This window comes from Nannospalax galili, unplaced genomic scaffold (assembly GCF_000622305.1).
Source record: "Nannospalax galili isolate Female #2095 unplaced genomic scaffold, S.galili_v1.0 scaffold46, whole genome shotgun sequence".
In the NCBI taxonomy this organism is placed as follows: domain Eukaryota; kingdom Metazoa; phylum Chordata; class Mammalia; order Rodentia; family Spalacidae; genus Nannospalax; species Nannospalax galili.
Window position 1 is genome coordinate 2,052,616 of NW_008355790.1, and position 18,687 is coordinate 2,071,302.

At 42.5% G+C, this 18,687-nt stretch overlaps 1 protein-coding gene across 4 annotated transcripts in view; it reads right to left on the reverse strand.

The window, feature by feature from the left end:
* Window positions 1–18,687, reverse strand: part of Acsl1 (acyl-CoA synthetase long chain family member 1) — a 71,479-nt gene that overhangs the window by 32,142 nt on the left and 20,650 nt on the right. For 3 of the 4 annotated variants that reach the window (XM_008853578.3, XM_029556339.1, XM_008853575.3), the window contains one exon: window positions 15,846–16,072. In XM_008853578.3, coding sequence (XP_008851800.1) covers window positions 15,846–16,040 — 195 coding nt within the window. In that variant the 5' untranslated portion in view covers window positions 16,041–16,072. Of the gene's footprint in view, window positions 1–15,845; window positions 16,073–17,728; window positions 17,847–18,687 lie in introns of those variants that run through there. The other variant, XM_008853577.3, reaches the window with a different exon arrangement.

Sequence of the window (18,687 nt, forward strand, 5' to 3'; positions counted from 1 at the left end):
AAAAATAAATAAATAAATAAATAAATAAATAAATAAATAAATAAATAAATAAAATAAACAAAATAAATAAATACAACCTGCTGTTCATATAGAAGCAGTTGAATGAATGATGTGCAGGATTTGCTGAAGTGGAAGTCACCTGGAGGAATGTGCAGATTTCAGAGAAGCAGGCTAAGGCAAGGTGGCTGTGAAAGGAATCTTGGGAAAAGGGAACAGAGGAGAAAGAAAAAAGGCTCACAGACTGATACGTACCTGTCCTGCCAGACAAAGCCAAAGAGGAGAGAGGACAATAGGACAATAGGACAGTGGCACTACCACACCTGCTATCAACAGCACGGAGGGAGATCCTAATCTCCTCAGGTAGAAACAACACACTGCTCTGTTTTACTTCTGTGATGTCACCTATGCTTTGTGAGATTGTTGCTACAGTCCTTTCTCATTACCAACTGCAATAGAATCTGTTAGGACCTTCAGTTCCTTGGACAGCATCTCATGGTTAAAAAAAAAAAAAAATCATCAACTGGCTGGGTATGGTGGTGCATACCTTTAATCCCAGCAGCACTCAGGAGGCAAAGGCAGGTGGATATCTATGAGACAGAGGTCTATATAGTGAGTTCCAGGCCAGCTGGGGCTACAGGAAGACCCTGTCTCAAAAAACCAAACAAAATCAGCTATAAAATAAATACATATGCTACTCGGGAGGCAGAAGCAGGCAGATCTCTGTGAGTTCAAGGCCAGCCTGGTCTACATAGTGAGTTTCTGGCCAGCTGGGGCTACAGAGACCCTGCCTCAAAAAGACATATATATATATACACACATAGACACAGGTCCTTTCAGGTAGATTTGCAGCCTGGATGGATAGGTATGCACATCTGATGTTACTCAACACCTTCCTCTAAGTTGTCTCCATCTGCTGGGGCCTAAGTACACCTTTGATATACAGGGACTCCTGACCAGGAATAGGACAACAGTTCCTAGCTTCCTGCAATAGCAGAATAAGCTACTAAGCCCTCTGTGGCCACAGTGCTACTACAAAAGGTTCATGTAGCCACAGGAACCATTAAGACATTCTTTACACACTGGTCAATAAAAGGTCAACTGCTGGGTTGAAGCCTCCTTGTTATCTTACAATTCAAAGGCAGGCCCTTCATGTCTACAATACTCAGGAAACTCTTGAGGGAAATCAGACCACGAGAGGAGAACTATGGACACTATAAGAAAGAGCTGTCCAAAGAAATGGAAGAGATCACTTCTGGCTTAAGATTTGAGGAAAGAAAACAGGAACCACCCCAGCAAGCAGGGGTCAAAGAGCAGTCAGGGTTGATCAGCACAGGAACCAGGAAGAGGCAATCCTGTGGCTTTGTGGTGAGGATGAGAAGCCTTCACAAACATGAAGCCACCAAAAAGACCCAGGACAACGAAGGAGAGGAAGAGGGGATGGGGACAGAAGATTGGAGAAATAGGAAGGAGCAAAAAGGAGGTAAGAGGAGGTAAACAGGGTACAAGAAAGGGCATCTGCCATAAATGACTGCCTCCTGGCTCCTGCCCAATCCGCTCTTCAATTCACAGCCTTGAAGTACAGGCAGTCTAGCTATCTCATGGTCCACAACAAAGTCCTCATGACACTCTGCTCAGGATGGTACTTTCCATATCACTCACTGTGACATTGAGCCATTGGTGGTATTTCTCAATACCATAGGATCTCTTTAAAGGAAATGATTTCCGTATTGCACAGAGAGGTTCTCATAGCTGTAAATGGAGCAGCTGGGAGTCAAGTAAGACACACAGAGCATGGAGCCTAAGACCCGTGCTATGGTTTGAATCTGAAGTTCCCCTGCAGTCACATGTTTTGAATCTTGTTCCCTAGGCAGTGGTGCTATTTTGGAAGGCTATGGAACCTTTAAAAGGTGAGTAGGTCACTAGGTGTAGTCCTATGAAGGTAAGACCCAGCCCTTGTTTCTCCCTGGCTCCCTGCTTCCTATCTGTCATGATATAAATGATCTCTGACACATTTCCACTGCCACAGTGATACTACAAAAGGTAGCACACCTCCCACCCCCAACCTAATGGAACTAGGCTGCTCCATTCAAGCCTTTTCTACCATGATGGACTGATGCTTTCTGAAACCATGAGCCAAAACAAACCTTTCCTTCCGTAAGTTGTAACACAAAAGTAAGTAAGACAGAAGAGGAGCACCAGAGAGCTGTGACTAAACCGGGCCATGTGGCTCTCAGGTCTTTGGAAAAGATTTGTGGGAGGAATCTGGAAGACTCTGGAGATGCTATACCAGAGCTCGATGAGTGATTATGGTGGAAGTTTGGAAAATCAGAATTTCTATAGGATTATAGACAGTAAAGACTGCTCATCAAGTTTCAGATGGGAAGAAGGATACTATTAGGAATTAGATGAGAGCTCATTTATGTTACATCCTGGCAAAGAATTTTATGTATGTTTTCCCCACATCCAAAAACTTTCAATGAGGCTAACTAAAAAGTAATGGTCTAATTAATTTGGAGGAGAAAATGTTAAGATAGTATGGACTTCAGGTTGTGGTATGGTTATTGTTGGATACTTTTTAGCCTGGTTTACTGTGAGACTTGGGAATAAAAAGATGTGAAAAATGCAGTTTGGACAAAAAGGAGCTTATTTAAAGTTGTACACAAAGTTAAAAAGATTAGCAGTGTTAAAGAAAAATCAACCAGTTTGGACTGTAACAATAGGAAAGGGGTCTTTAGAACATTTCAAGAATTGGAGCGACCACCCATCAAAACCTCCCGGATCCTAGACTGTATATAGATACATACATATGGATATATGACATGAAAGTAAAAACAAAACTGTTTCAGAGAAAAAAGATGAGAGAAAGGGATGAGAAAGGGAGGTATGGGAGAGAAAGAGCTTAAACTATATTATATACCTGAATTAAAAATCAGTACTGTGGGGCTGGGGAGATGGCTCAGTGGTTAACTGCACTGACTGCTCTTTCAAGAAGACCTGGGTTCAACTTCCACCACCCACATGGCAGCTAACAACAGTCCAGCACTCCAGTTCCAGGGGAACCAACACCCTCTTCTGACATGCATGGGCATTGCACGACATGGGTACACTTACACACGTGCAGGCATTATACTCATACACATAAAATGAAAATAAAGTCAGTACCATGTACAATGAAAACATACTGTGATGGCTAATCCTGGGTGTCAACTTGACTGGATCTCGGATTAACTGAAATGAGAGATATCTTCTTGATTGGATCATCTGAAGCTGGAAGACACACCCTAAATATGGGTGTTACCTTCTGATGGCAGCCTGTATAAAAGGCCAAGGCAGAGGCGCACGCCTGGCTTCTTGCTGCTTGCCTTCTGTCTTGCTGGTGAGTTCGTCTTGCTGCCGCAGACTGAAGACTAGCTGATCTTTTGGAATTTGTTAGACCTTCAGCACCAGATTGGGACTACTGAGACATCCAGCGCAGTGGATTAAGCGACTACGGATTCTCAGCCTCTCTGGTGTGGTGCAGCCAGTGTTGGACTACTTGAACTCTATCCTGTGAGCGAAGCTGATAAATCTCTATACATATATATTCATTCTACTGGTTCTGTTTCTTTGGAGAACCCTGACTAATACGCATATCAATAAAGAACTGAATTTAAAAAAACAAAAAACAAAAAACAAAACTGAGTCTCAACCCCAAAACTCATTTGAAAGATTTTCCTTAAAAAGAGACAGCTTTATTTGCATAGAGCTGCCTAGTAAAGTGTTTTTCCAGGTTCTGCCACCCTGGTTCTCATGGGTCACTGCAGCCATGGTCAAAGGGGGCCTGCTACTCACACTGGCAGCAGGAACTTGGTGTTATACATGTGATTCTAGTTTTGCAGGCTGCAGTCTTGCAGGGTGCAAGAATTATGGAGTCATGGCTGCTTCCACAAGATTTTTTTTTTCGGGGGGAGGTCTTTTTGAGACAAGGTTTCTTTGTAGCCCCAGCTGACCTGGAACTCGCTATATAGATCAGGCTGGCCTTGAACTCACAGATCCACCTGTCTCTGCCTCTCCAGGGCTGGGATAAAAGGCATGCACCACCACACCCGGCTTCCACCAAGATTTTTAAGAAAAGCTTATAAACTCAGGCAACATATATCAGGGGCCAGATTCCCTGAGAGGTCTATGGATGAAGGCATAAAGGTGAAGTCTAAGTTACAATTGCAGTCTCAGGATGGTGGAGATACGAGGAGCATAACAATGTTGGCTAAGTAAAGTTTTAGGCACTGAGTGGAGCTAGCCCAAGAGAGAGGCTATGTGAGCCACAAACAGCAAGGCCAATAGAGCGCACATCATGCCAACACATGCCTCTGATGCTAGACATGGAGCTACAGGGTTTAATGTTTGCCCTCCTGGCTCTGGCCCTGCTTTGGTCCCATCCCTCCTTTCTATGCCCCCATTCTTCCCTTGTGGAATGGGGATGTTTACTGTGCCATTGTATATTGGATGTATACAGTTCTTTATATTTTCTAGGAGGTAATAGCTAAAAAATTACTTTGGGTCTCAACAGACACTCTGGACCCAGACTTGTGGACAGTGATGAAACTGTTAAGATTTTGAGGACTCAGGGCTGGGGAGATGGCTTTGTGGTTAAAGAGCACTGACAGATCTTACAGAGGACCTGGGTTTGATTCCCAGCATCCACATGGCATCTAACAATTGTTAGCCTAACTCCAGTTCCAGGGGAATACAATGCCCTCCTCTGACCGCCACAGGCATTGCATGACACAGGTGCACTTACATGCATGCAGGCAATATCTTCATATACATAAAATTAAAAAATAATAAAATATTAAAAAAGCCTTTGGAAACTCTTAAAGTTGGACTAAATAATATAATTTGTATTATGAGATGGCCATTAGCCTTTGGGATCCAGGGGTAGAATGTTATGGTTTGAATCTGGAATGTTAGCATGAGCTCATGATGTCAGCACTTGTTTTCCAGCTGATCTCACTATTGAGGGAGGCTGTGAAACCTTTAAAAGGCAGAGCCTAGTAAACAGAAGTAGATCGCTGGAGATGAGCATTTTAAGGTGATATCTGGTCTCTGTTTCTGCGTGGCTCTCTGCTTCCTGTCTGCTGGGATGTAGATAGCCTGTCACATACTCCTGCCACCATGAACAGAACTACTACGACCTGGCAAGCAGCTGAAACTGGGAAGCCATACTTTCTTCCCCTTAAGCTGTTCTGTCAGGTAGTGTGGTCACAGCAGCGCAGAGCAGAAGTAACTACTACAATTTGTCCTTGAGGAATAGAGTGACTCCAAAGAACACTGGGACCAGTGGAAACAATACAGGGGAAGTCAACAGGAATAGACAAGAGCAGGCCTGGAACCTAAGCAGCATGGGCTTAATAAGGCTTATTTTAGAGCCCAGGTCTATAAAATATAATCTGGGGAACAACTGACATTTGTTAAGGGAATGATGAAGGCTGAATGAGAAACCCTGAGGATGTGATCCAGCAATCAGGGTTTCAACAAGATTGTCAGAGGACCCTGGACTAGGCTTATAGTAAGTATGAGAAGTATGATCCTAAGGACAGGTCCCAAGCAGGAAAGTGGTGACCATCAGGGTAGCACCATAGAAAGACGGCTGATAGGACTATAACCAGTGTGTAGAAAAGGATGTGAAGAGGAGCTAGAGAGAAAACAATTTATTTAGGTACAGATTCAGACAGTGGTGTGGGGAGGAGTCAAGAACAGTGATGCTTTGAGCAGCATAAGGCCCATCAGGTAATAGATAATAGATGCCATATCGCTTCAAGACAGGACAACTAATCAATCCACTTTCCTATTCTTAGTTCAAAACTCACTCTAGAGGATCATTTTGTAAGAAAGTTTTAGCAAAATAATTCTCTAAAGAAGTTTTATGTGTATGAGTGCTTGGCCTGCATGTATATGTGCACCACATGTATATAGTGCCTACAGAGACCAGAAGAGGATACTGGATCCCCTGTAACTGGAGTTATAGACAGCCCTGAGTCACCATGTGAGATGGGAACTGAACCCAAGTCATCTGCAGGAGTAGCAAATGCTCTTAACTGCTGAGCCCTTTCTCTAGTCTGCTAAATAATTTTTAAATTAGATTTAAGCTTTGGGTGGTATATAACCTTCAAGACTTGGAGAAAGTTGGAGGTAAAACTACCAAACCAAACCTAAAGGAATGAATTGTACCCCTAATAAAGTCATCATCTTGACAATATAACCCAAGGACAAGGTATTTATTATTATTATTCTAATTATTAGCAATTAAAATAATTAGCAAAGGCTTGATATGAAGCAATAAGGAGATGAAGCAAATGAAGCAAAAAAAAAGATGTTAATTTTAAGGCACAGGTGAAACTGGGTAAAATTAAGGTAAGAGAGAGGCTGTGATATGGAAAAGAGGGTGAATGAAATAGTGGAGGGACACTGGACAACAAGACTGGTGCCTTGAAATTTGTTGTTCTAGGAAATGATCACAGATTCCCCTAAAGGATCATCATCTTTGATGTGTAGAAGTGTTCCCATTCTTCCCAAACAAGAAGAATTGGGATCACTGGGGATCATCATCTGAGTTATACCTACAGCCAGGGGATCTGTACCCTACAAGCTGAGAAGCCCAGCTACAACTGGAGTCCATAGTGCCTGTATATGCTACAAAACAGAGTCTTTAATTACTGGGTTATCCAAGTCCACGTGGCTACTTCTAAGAACAGCTACTGAGATGGAAAATATCTTAAGTGTGGTCTTCTGACATAATCTGCTGATGGGGGTGTGGTGGGAGGTTGAGTTGCACTCAAGGAACAGGCAGACTAAGAAGAACAATCAAGACTACAGGCAGGAAGATCTTTGATGTGGTTACATTATTTTCCCAGTTTAAAACAAACGAGGGTGAATCTAATGCAATATGGTCAAATCCCTGGTCACCAGTATATTTTCCAACATCTATACTAAGGTTCATTTGAGCTCAGTCTCCCTTCATGCTGAATTAGGAAAGAAACCTTCAGGTTGAATTAGGCTGAATTAGAAAATAAAAGTTCAAACTCCCCTTTAGGGCAGGAATGGGGAAATGAAAGGACAGGAAAACAGAACATCTGTGTGTCAGTGGTTTCCAAGACTGGAACTCTTGCCAACATTAGACCAACTGGATGGAATTCATGGTGGTGAGTTATTTTGACTACTCCAATATTTAAATGAAGCGCAAATTATGTCCCTGGGGATTTCTTAGGGTGATGTCTATTATTACTTTGCTTATTCCCTCTGAGGAGAGGGACTGGAGGTGGAACAGAAATAAAAAATAGCACAAGGGAGAGAGCAAAGAGGGGAAGACCAGGGGAAAGCAGAAAAAGAAGAAACTGAAGGCCGGACAAGCCAAGTTAACTTTTAAATAGACTGCCAAAGGCTCGACTGGATTGCAATGCAATCCATCTCCAAGGAGGGCAGCAGTAAGAAGAACCACAGTCCTGGCACTGAGGTGACTACATTCCTGCTCCTGTCCATGTGTAGTTCACCCCCAGCATTTACTCTTGACAGTGCTTCCCTGCTCAGTCCACCAGCACCCACTTCCTTTCGGAAAGAGGCATGAAACTGCTTTCAGTCAGTTGAGATCTTGACACGGCAAAAGAGGTCTCTTAAAGGCTAGCCTGTGGGAGCAAACTCACAACCCAGTAATTTCTGAATGATGATGGACAAAGAAATTTAAACAAGACTGGGTTGCCTCAGTACAGTGAAGGGCAAAGGTCACAGGGCAACACTGAGCCCTGAGACTCAACAGTCACATACACTATTTAACTTGATAACAGCTCGAGATTCTTTATTCTTTTTCTTTTTTTTTTTTTGTCTTTTTGAGACAGGGTTTCCCTGTAGCTCCAGTTGGCCTGGAACTCACTATGTAGACCAGCCTGGCCTCTAACTCACAAAGACCTGCCTGCCTCGGCCTCCCAAGTGTGGGGTCTAAAGGTGTGCACCACCATGTCACCATACCCAGCAAGATTCTTTACTACCAAGTGCAAACACGGAGCAGAAGCATCATCTCAACAGTGAGTGCTGGATTTCCACTAGCTAACTGAGTATTTATGGAGCTGCTTAAGACCAGACACCTTGTAGATGAGGACAGACTTGGGGATGCTTTCCCTTCTCAGTTCCCTGTCTACAAAGCAGAGCAGAGTTTCAAAACCAGCTCCATGTGCCGTCAGCTAGCCTGGTAAAGAGTTTTGCAAAGAGGCTATAGACGCACCCACATATCCTTCACTGCACGCTGTGGAGACAGGGTCCAGATTGCCAGTGTTCCACTTCTGGCTATGATTCATCAGCACTGTCCTCTAATCCTCACAACCTTTTTTGCTTTTCATCCTTAGTTAATTCTTCACTTTCTCATTTCCTGTGCTGCCCACTATCCCAACCAGGGGATTTGTGTAAGAGGAGCAGGCAGTTGGTAGTACTTGACAAAATCAAAGAAGAAAAAATCAGCAAACCAGAAGATAAAAGAGGAAAAACATTTTGAAGTGACAAAATCCAAATTCGCACAAGCACACATTGTTCTGAAAAAGAAGACTGTCCTGCCAGCCATGTAAGAGCCAAGCATTCACCTCTACCCGGCCTAACAGGACCACAGTTCCATGATCTACCCTCTGTCATGCCCCTTTGGACACTGGTGTGCAGTGATTTTTGCCAGGAAGCACTAAGAGCGGACAACTGTTATTTTTCATTTGGCACCAGTTAGCCTCATTTTGGGGATGCTATTTTCAAACTTAGGTAAATATTACAGAATGCATTTCTGACACTTAAGTGTACATATGTCTCTTGTTTAATGAGGCCTGTGACAGGTGGCATCATTTGTACAAAATCACATTGTGTTTCAGACCTGTTTTATCAAATTCCTATGCAGCCAACTCTTGCTTTTTCTTCTTGGTTATGGAGACCCCAGCAACATTTTTAAAAACTAATAATCAACCTCTTTCCTCAAATTCTGAAGATGCCTATTTAATCCTTCTGTGGCCTGGCATTGGCATGAAGACCAGAATTTCTGTCTCTAATTCCAGCCCTCACCTGCAGAGCCCCGACCCCACTGCTACTGCTCACTGCCAGCCTGACACTTCCTCCTTCCACCCAATTCAAATTCCTAGTCTAAGTCATCAGACAGATCATACAAACACCTTACATTATTTCCAAAAAGGTGAGCTATACAAAGAAAACAAAATAGAAAATAGAAAGGTTTTCATAACTTATTAGGAATCCTGTTAATTTTTAGAAGTACTAAAATTACTAAAAGTCATGAAAGCACTGATACCCACAAACTTCCAATAAAACCTCTTTGCACAGAAACACTCTAAGTATGCTCTCTTTCCCTTTCATCTGCTCTGTCTATCCTAACTGCAAGGATTACTTGCCAAAGTCTCTCAAGTGCTGGAACACTTTTCAGGAAAAGAATTCTCTGGGTAAAAATGGAGGGAGAGGGGTAAATTTTTGTTTATCTTTATTTAACCATGTGCAGCTATTTTGCAATCAAGACCAGAGAAGACCAGCCCACTGGGGAACAGCGATCAGGACCTTGCAGTGACAATCGATAAGTCAATGAAAGTAACTGCCTGAAAACAGGATTCACAGGATGAGGATGACAGACACAAAACCAGAGTACCACTAGACCAGGAGGCTCTTCTTCCAGCCCTACATATTTGCTGATTGCTCTCGGTTCCAACACCTCCCAGAGGTGAGGATTAGTTTTACATCTACAAATGACCGCAGAGCAATGTTTATTATGGCACACTTGTAAACATTCTCCTTTTCTCTCAGTATTCACCTGCTTCTTCCTCCTTGGTTAAAAATCATTGATCTGAGGGCTGGAGAGATGGCTCAGTGGTTAAGAACACTGGTTGTTCTTGCAGAAGACCCGGGTTTGAATCCCAGCACCCATATGGCAGCTAACAACTGTCCGTAACTCCAGTTCCAGGGGATCCGATGGCCTCTTCTGACCTCCGTGGGCATTGCATGAAATGGGTGCACTTACCTACATGTAGGCAATACATGCATATTTTAAAAATATTTTTGAAAAAATCACTGGTCGAAGTCGGGCGTGGTAGTGCACTCCTGTAGTCACAGCACTTGGGAGGCAGAGGCAGGTGGATCTCTGTGAGTTCTGTAAAAATCAAACTATTTCATGATATCCCTTAAAAACAAAAACTAAAGAAAAAATTTGTATTTTTTTCACTTACAAGAATACTGAGTTCAAGGCCAGCCTGGTCTCCATAATGAGCTCCAGGAGACAGCTGGGTACAGGAAGACCCTGTCTCAAAAAGACCAAAAAAAAAAAAATCATTGCTCTAAAGCCTTCATCATATAACATCTGACATCTCTGCACACCTTCAGACTTGTATCAGGGACAGCAGCTTCAGCTTGAGCTTGTCCTTAAATGTCTATCTCTCAGCAATACTTGATGCTGCCTGCTTCAACCAAAGCTCTCCAGCTCACAGCTGGCTATAGGCTTTCAAGTCCAAAAAGACACTGCCATTCTTTGGAATTTTGCCATTATTATCCTTACAGGTCTGCACTTGTTTTATCATAAGTCTGGTATGAGTCTTCACAAAAATGGATGAGTCAATGTCCTGCTCTCTTGTCTTGCACAAATTGCTTATGCCAGTTTGCAAGAGGGCCTCTACATACCTACATGGGTAAAGGCTGAGCATATGAAAAGGCATGCTTCCACCAATCACATGGGAAAAATCCTACTCTGTAACATGCTCCTCACATACATCTAAATATGAACTAAAACTGCTGGTCCTTGTTGCAATGCACACATGAGGTCTTGGTTTAAAAATGGTATTTGTCCTTTACCCCAGAGAGGAGGGGCCCTGAGCAGCTCTCACTGGCCAGTAAGTTTCATAAGGGCAGAAGCCTATCCTGCTCCCATATTGTGTATGGCACGTAGCAGACATTCAAGCACTTGCTGAATGGATGATTATCTGACAACTATTCTCTGACTTGTGGAGGATTACATCCAAAGCTTCACATCCTCTATTTTAGATGTTCTGCAGCATATGGTTAAAGTGCTAAGGTGAGTTGCTAGCATATATCCCAACATATGAATGTGTAAGTCTCAATTATAAGAGTCACTGGCTAGCTTGTATACTGAATGTCATCCAACCTGGAACCAAGATGAGTTAGACACAAGAAGCTAGTTCTGCATATTAGAAGCTATGAATCCAAACTTGAAACCACATCTAGTAACAACTCTAGACACTAAATCTGCTATTTACTAAGTGGTTTAGTCACTGGAAGTAAAATTTACCCTAAGTTTTAATAGTCTAAAAATTTTAGAAAGGCTAAGGACTTACTTTTTGTTACAATTTATTACCTTCTCCAATGGCTGGAGAAAACAGACACACATGAATTTTCACTGAAGCACTTTCTGACCTAGCAGCAGTCATAACAAACCTTTCTAATCTAATCTGGTGGTAAATTACCTTCCTGCCAACCTCACACCTCTCACCTTTTCTTTCTACTGCCTCTGTACTTCATAGCAGTTTATGTCCTTGAATCCTTTGAGCCTCAGAGCTGGGCCTACGCCCCCAGCAGTACCAAGTTCCACTTCAGCCACATCTGTGTCCAACCTGGCTCAGAAGATTCAGGAAGTGCAGAACTGCTCAAGTTTCATAGCTCTAAGCCTTTCTCTCCCTTCCCAACTGTCCTTTCAACTATCTGATGCTTGATAGTTTCTGATTCTACAGCCAACCTATGCAAGAACTTAGCCTCCCTTGCTTATCTTTCTCTGCCTGTTTGTTTTGTTGAAACAGGATCTTGCTATGTAGCCCAGGCTGCCCTCGAACTTGTGATCCTCCTCTTTCAGTCTCCTGAGTGCTGAAATGACAGGCCTGTGCCACCATGCTTTGCTGTTCTGTTTCTTATACTTCCCCCTCTTTCTTCTATTTCTATCATTACCTTCAAACTTGTGTGCCTATGTATTCATTTTCAGAAAAGCCTGCCCAAGGCTCTGGCCATTGATTCTTCAGATTTACCTGGGTCCATCTAACCCTCTTTATTTTCCTAAATTGTTCTCCTCCCCAGAGCCCTAGTGGTAACGTACAACTTTGACTACTATAATGAAGGTAGCACAATGCCCAGATCTTCCTCCAACTTTGTGGCAGAACTTTGACTCTTTGGGTTCAGTTCCCTGAGGGACAAAATATGAGGGTTAAGGGAAAAGTTTTTTCTCGGTTTTTTTTTTTTTTGGTCTTTTTGAGACAGAGCTTCCCTGTAGTCCCAGGTGACCTAGAACTCACTATGTAGACCAGGCTGGCCTTGAACTCAGCGATACACCTGCCTCTGCCTCCTGAGTGATGGGATTAAAGATGTGTGCCACTGTGCCTGGCTAAAAGAAAAAAATTTTTTTAAATATTTTATTTATTTTTATTTTTTTGTGTATGAGTGTATTGCCTGCATGTATGTAAGTGTACCTGTGCTGTGCAATATCCATAAAGGCCAGAAGAGGGTGTTTAAGAGCTCCTGAAACTGGGTGCTGGGAATCGAACCCAGGTTCTCAGCAAGAACCACTGAGTCATCTCTCCAGTCCCAGGAAAAGATTTTTCAGGAGGAAGAAAACTAATACTGAACATATCATGAGCCAGGCAGTCATGTGTCTATGTAGTCTTCTTGGCTGAATGGGGATGGTACTGTCATTCTGCTTTTCAGACATAGAATGTGAAAGTCCAAAGAGTCAGGTGAATGTACCCAGGGCTCTCTGGTCTGTCTTCCAAGTCCTTCTCAGCCCCAACAGGCCTTGATGCTTCCCTTAACTACAGCCCCAAGGACCTGGACTCTAACTAGTCCCCAAAGGTTTCAAGTCACTGCACTGAGCAACATCTTGGGGAACTCAATCTCAGACAGCAAGCAAGGACCCAGGAAGAAAATGGGAAATCTTGTATATTAAGTATGAAAGTGGTTTAAAACAAACAAATAAACCCCACAAAACCTGCTTCTGGGTTTGTTCAAAGTTATGGAGCAACAGCAGCACAAATACTCAGCAGGTGGGTGTTCCTCCTGGCTCCAAGAGGCTGGCCTTCATGAAATTCACTGCTGATGGGTGAATGCAACACATCCACCCCGAAAAGGACAAGGCTCTTGAACTAGGGCCCTCGATTAAACCCTTCTCAAACATTCATTCAGGCCTTTGGATTCTGGTCCCAAGCCCAGCCACCTGCCTGAGTGGCTCTCCTGCACAGGTCTACAGCAGGTATGCTCACATTCTCTCTATGGCTCTGAGTGGTTAGAGGAAACGTTAAGATTTAACTTATACTGAAGCTTTGTGTTGCTGCTGTAAAAAAAGCAGAGCTGGAAAACAGCTAGGGTAAGTAGGAATGAGAAGTGCCCAAATAAAAGTGTGGACTGTTCCATTTTAACATCCATGTAAAGTTGATGGGAAGAGGAAGTCATAGAACCTGTGTGGGCTGGGGGAAGCTGGGTAAGGACAGAACTGGCAGGTGATGCTTACTTGCTTTCAAAGTAGGAATAATGCAACAGTGTTTCCCCCTGATGGTCAGCCCCTAAAGTGGTACCAGGTATACAGGGTTATCACCAATACTTTAGAAAATAATGGAGTTCCTCTTTCCTGCCAATAGAGGTCCATAGAACAACTATATCAAAGCATCTATATTGAGCTCCCAAACTCCAGACCATGTTTAAACTTAAATTTTTATATTTTAGTTTTTAAAAAGCAAAACAAGTTCATTATTCCTAAGATCTCTGAATTCTGAAACTCAGAGCTAAATACAAAGAGAAAAATCAGAACTTATATATACTGGGTAGTAAAAGCATAGGGTTTTAGCTTTCTTTCTGTTTATCTGTAGTTTTAAACTGTTCTTCAGAAAACACATATAATTATGTTAATAAGGTGCAATCACTTCATGCTAAGATGGAACATAAATATAATCACATTATAAGATCCCCGACAGTTTCTTGTCTAATGAGAATTAGGCATTTCCAACAGTTGCTGCTAGATTATTAGTGTCTAAGCTCTGTCCTTGCCAACTACCCTTTGACAGTGACAGCAATGCTACTCAGTACACCAGGTGCTATGCAGAAGAGATGCCCAAAAGTCACAGCAACTCAGAAGAAAAAGCCAGATTCCCCATACTAGTGTGTGATGACCTAGGACCTTTATCTTCACAGTAGAAATAAAGTGTAAGGCTTGGTTTTCTCGGCAATGGCTCACTCATTCTCTATTTATATATGACATGAATTAGACTGACACATCTTTGGTATATTTTAAGAATTTCATATTAGTGAATCTAAGAACTTGTTTAAAATAAAACAAAGAACTAAAACCCCATTGATCAAGTCAAGGCTTTCTGTGGAAGGCCGTACACATCTGCTAGTATACTCTCTATCTAGGGAAAAGTTGGGGGACCCTTTAACTTCTCCATTTAAAAGCATCAAATTAAACAGTTCTGTGTTTCACAACCTCTTTCTGTGTTGAAAGGAATAAATACCGAACATGAATTCTGACCTAAGCAGCAGAAACAAGCAACAACAAAGCAGAGAGTAGAGAAGGAGTCAAAGTACCAAGAGCACGTGACTATTTTCAGTTGATTGTGTTTTTTGTGAATTTTGGAAAGTGATTAAGAAGGAAAGGAAGGGGGCTGGAGAGATGGCTCAGGGTTAAAAGCACTGGCTGCTCCTGCAGAAGACCCGGGTTCAGTTCCCTGGTCCATAACTCTAGTTCAAGGGATCTGAAGCCCTCTTCTGACCTCCACAGGCATTGCATGACATGGGTACACTTACATACATACATAAAATAAATACACTCGTACATATAAAATAAAATAAAAAATTTTAAAAAGGAGGAACGGGGTCTAGAGAGATGGCTCAGCGATTAAGAGTACTGACTGCTCTTGCAGAGGACTGGGGATTCCCCAGTACCCACATGGTGGCTAACAACAATTCGTACCTTCAGTTCCAGGGGATCTGATGCCTTTGTCTGACCTCTGTTGGTACTGCATGACATGGATGCACTTACACACATGCAGGCAATATACTCATATACATAAAGTAAAAATAATAAATAAAATATTTGTAAAAAAGGAAAGGAAGGTAAGGCAGGGGTTCTAAGGAAGATTCTTCCTGGAAGGGTCTGGGGACCGCCTATGCCATCCACTCATTATCCCTAACCACATGCACTCAGCCTTCGTGTCCATGGATATTTCACAACCTTCAGTTTCCCCAAGCCATAAGCAACAGAGTACCCACAATTCAAGCATAAATAGCTCCCGGGTGTTTTTATTTCTTCATGCCTTATCTTAAATGCTGCAGCCATGATACTCTGTTAGGTGCCCATGCTAGCCTTATCCTGTGTGAAATCCCAGAGTCCCATTTAACAATGTGAGGATGAGTTCTAAGGATCAGATGTGCCACAAATTGAATTCTTCTGTAACATCTGATGACTCTCCTCCATGATGGACAGGGACTCTGTTGTCTTTTTCTCCTGGTAAATTGAATTCTTCTGTAGCATCTGATGACTCTCCTCCATGATGGACAGGGACTCTGTTGTCTTTTTCTCCTGGTAAATTTTCTATTCCTACCATGGAGCCTAGCACAGGGAAGCTGAGTGTAATTTTTGGAATGATTTTCAGCATGACTGTGGAGAGACAACCAACCTACCTCACGTTATCTGTTCCTGTGCCCTGTATTTTGCCTCTACATCTGTTTACTACCATCAGTAACTTGTTTGTTGACCACACTTCTGTTTATAAAATGTCCTCACAAACCAATCACTTCAGCAAAGCTAAACTAATCAGGAAACAGAGAGAAAGCCCACAGGCAGGCTAGGCACCACTTACCGCTACTTCCACTGACTGCATGGAGAGGTCACATGGTGGCTTCAGGGCTTTGGGCCTCGTGGCGTACCAGAAAGTGGTGAGTGCCGCAAAAGCTCCAAAGCCCATGAGTGTGTTGGTTGGAAGGGTGCGCACGTACTGCCGGATGTCAATCAACTCTGGTATTCGAAAATACCGGAACAGTTCGTGGACTTCCATGGTCCTGTATTGGTGGTTCCCTAGGCCGAATTCTGTCAGAAGAGAAAGATGTCATGCTTACTCCAGGGGGGCAGACGCTTCTCCAGACTTCCTAAAGGCCAGCCACTAGTGCTATGGCTGGCTGGTCAATGAAAGGCATTAAACCCACAGTCTAATAGTCCAGGTCTTCTCCCACAAGTCAAATTTCATTTTTTTCTAGCAATACTTTAGTCATTTAGTTCTGTTCCATTTCTCCATTATCTTGTATAAAAATGTTTTCATTAATATTAAAAGGACTTTACTCACAAAGAATTCTTGCCATAAATGTTCAAGTAAGTGGTATAATTGTTAGCTTTTGTTTCTGAAATTAGATCTTTGTTCTCTTCCACCTCATCAAACACACTCAACTCTCATTATCAAGACTAATGGAGATATGAATGAAGACGTGCAAACAAGCCCAAACCACCTAAGGGCCATAAGGTGTTGTTTCTTCCAAGAGATCTCAGAACAAGTTCCCCAACTGGTAAAACAGACCAGCCTAAATTTCAACATGTCTTTCAGCTTCCCAAAAGAAGTGACATATAAATGCCAGGAGATCCATAATTGGCTGTTTTAATTAGATCTCCTTCTTTTATATTCCCCAAGATACTATATCTAAGATGAACAAATAAATTAGTGTACATAAGCTTTAAACTGAATACCAGAGGTCTAGTGGGAGATTATAGGATTGTATTTGAAAGAAAGTGTGGAACAGTGAAGATTACATTCTGGAACCAAATCCTGCTTCTACTTTATTAGCTGTGCGACTCTGGACAAATTACTTTGCCTCACGGTGCCTTTGCTTCTCTATAAATGGAGATGAAAACAGTACCCATTGCAGTGAGCTTTTAGGACTACTACTAAAGGATTCACATCAACAGCTTAGGATGATGCCATACATAAGAAAAGTGCTCAACAAATGTTAAATATTGCCATAATTTCCTCTACCAGCGCTCTCTGATTAGTCCTGGGTGCAGAACACTAAGTACTGTGGTAATAAAAATGATGATTGCCTACAGTTTACAGAGAAAAGTTAAGGAGCCAACTACAATGAAGAAAATTAAATGGATATTAATATATATCAAAGCCCCAAACTGAATCTTACAATGTATATATACACTAGTCTAAAAAAAAAATAAGTGTGCACTGGAGAGATAACAAAAACAATTCTACTTTATAAACCTATTGATGAATAATTCCTTTAAAGTCTGGTACACAGGAAAGGAAGTAATAGGAAATGAGCCGAGGGACTTTGCACAAAACTCCACCGCAATGAAACAAGGGCTCACACTCTACCACTCTAAGTCAGACAGCGTCCATTCTTTTAATAGCTTGGTCACAAGGCTGAAAATAGTTTTGAAACATAGAAATCATCTGTGTATATTTAATTTGTACTATTATACTATTTTTTTCACAGAGTAACATAAGATCAAGCTGCTTTTTCTAACCAATAATACCACAGGACACAGCATAATACATTTGTTCAGCTTGTTCAAGCTTGTACTATCCCAGCTCTGGGCAAGAGTAAGCACACACACACACACACACACACACACACACACACACACACACGGAATGTCAAGGTTAACATAACAGAGAAAGAACAGATAAGCAAGTGTCTTCAGATCATAACGTTAGAGAGAAAGCACCATGCTTACAAAACCACTCACCATCTGTGCCACCGACAGCTGACTGCTAGGTGACACATCACAGCAGAACCAGAAAAGGGCAGTGAGGATTGGGGTGGGGTAGGGGCCAGGGCAGCTCAGCGGGTGCTTACCAGGCCTGCCAAGGTCTTTCAGGGCGTTAGTCACATGCCGAGTCCTACGCTGCTGCCCACTGGGCTAAAGGTAACTAGCAGACAAAATCCATACTTGACTTCTCAGGAGAACAGAGGGTGGAGGATGGGCCAATGAGGAGCTGGGAGTAGAGTCACCCCACTGCTCCACCCATGGGCAGGGACCAGCATCAGTGAGTGTTGCTGCCAGGGGCAGTTCTGCAAACAGACACTGTTTTCATTTTTCTCAGCTTCCCAATAAGAGACAAAAGCTATGTTTTTTAAACCATTGAAATGAAGGATAAGATGTTGGATGGTATGTCTAACCACCATGAGACATCTCCGAAAGCAACAGATGCCAGGGCACACTCACAGCGTATTTGTTCTAGATGCAGTCATAGGAACTGAGCTCTTCCTATCACTCTGCATAACTGAGTGCCTAGGGTGTATCAAGCACTGTGCTGGCAGCTGGGAAGGCTGTGCTAATGATCAGGCTGGCCACATAATGTGGAAGAACAAAATGAAGTGAGCAAAGCTTGCCAGGCACAGGGCAGGGCCTGTCTGAAGAATGGATGTCTACACTGAGACTTTAAGGATACACAGATAACTCAAGCCCAGGTCTTACTTGCACTGAGACTGTAAAAAGCACGCACACGCATACACAAGCTTTCTGATTTAATGTGTGAACTGGCCTTGCCCTCCAATCATTTTACTCCCCATGTCTTCATTGCCCTTACCCTTCCGCAATCTGAACCTGAAGAGGCATACCCACCTCTGGAACATACACCCATGCCCTTTTCTCTTCTTTTCCCAAGTCTCTGAAGTAATTTCCATAAAATCTACCTTGCATGA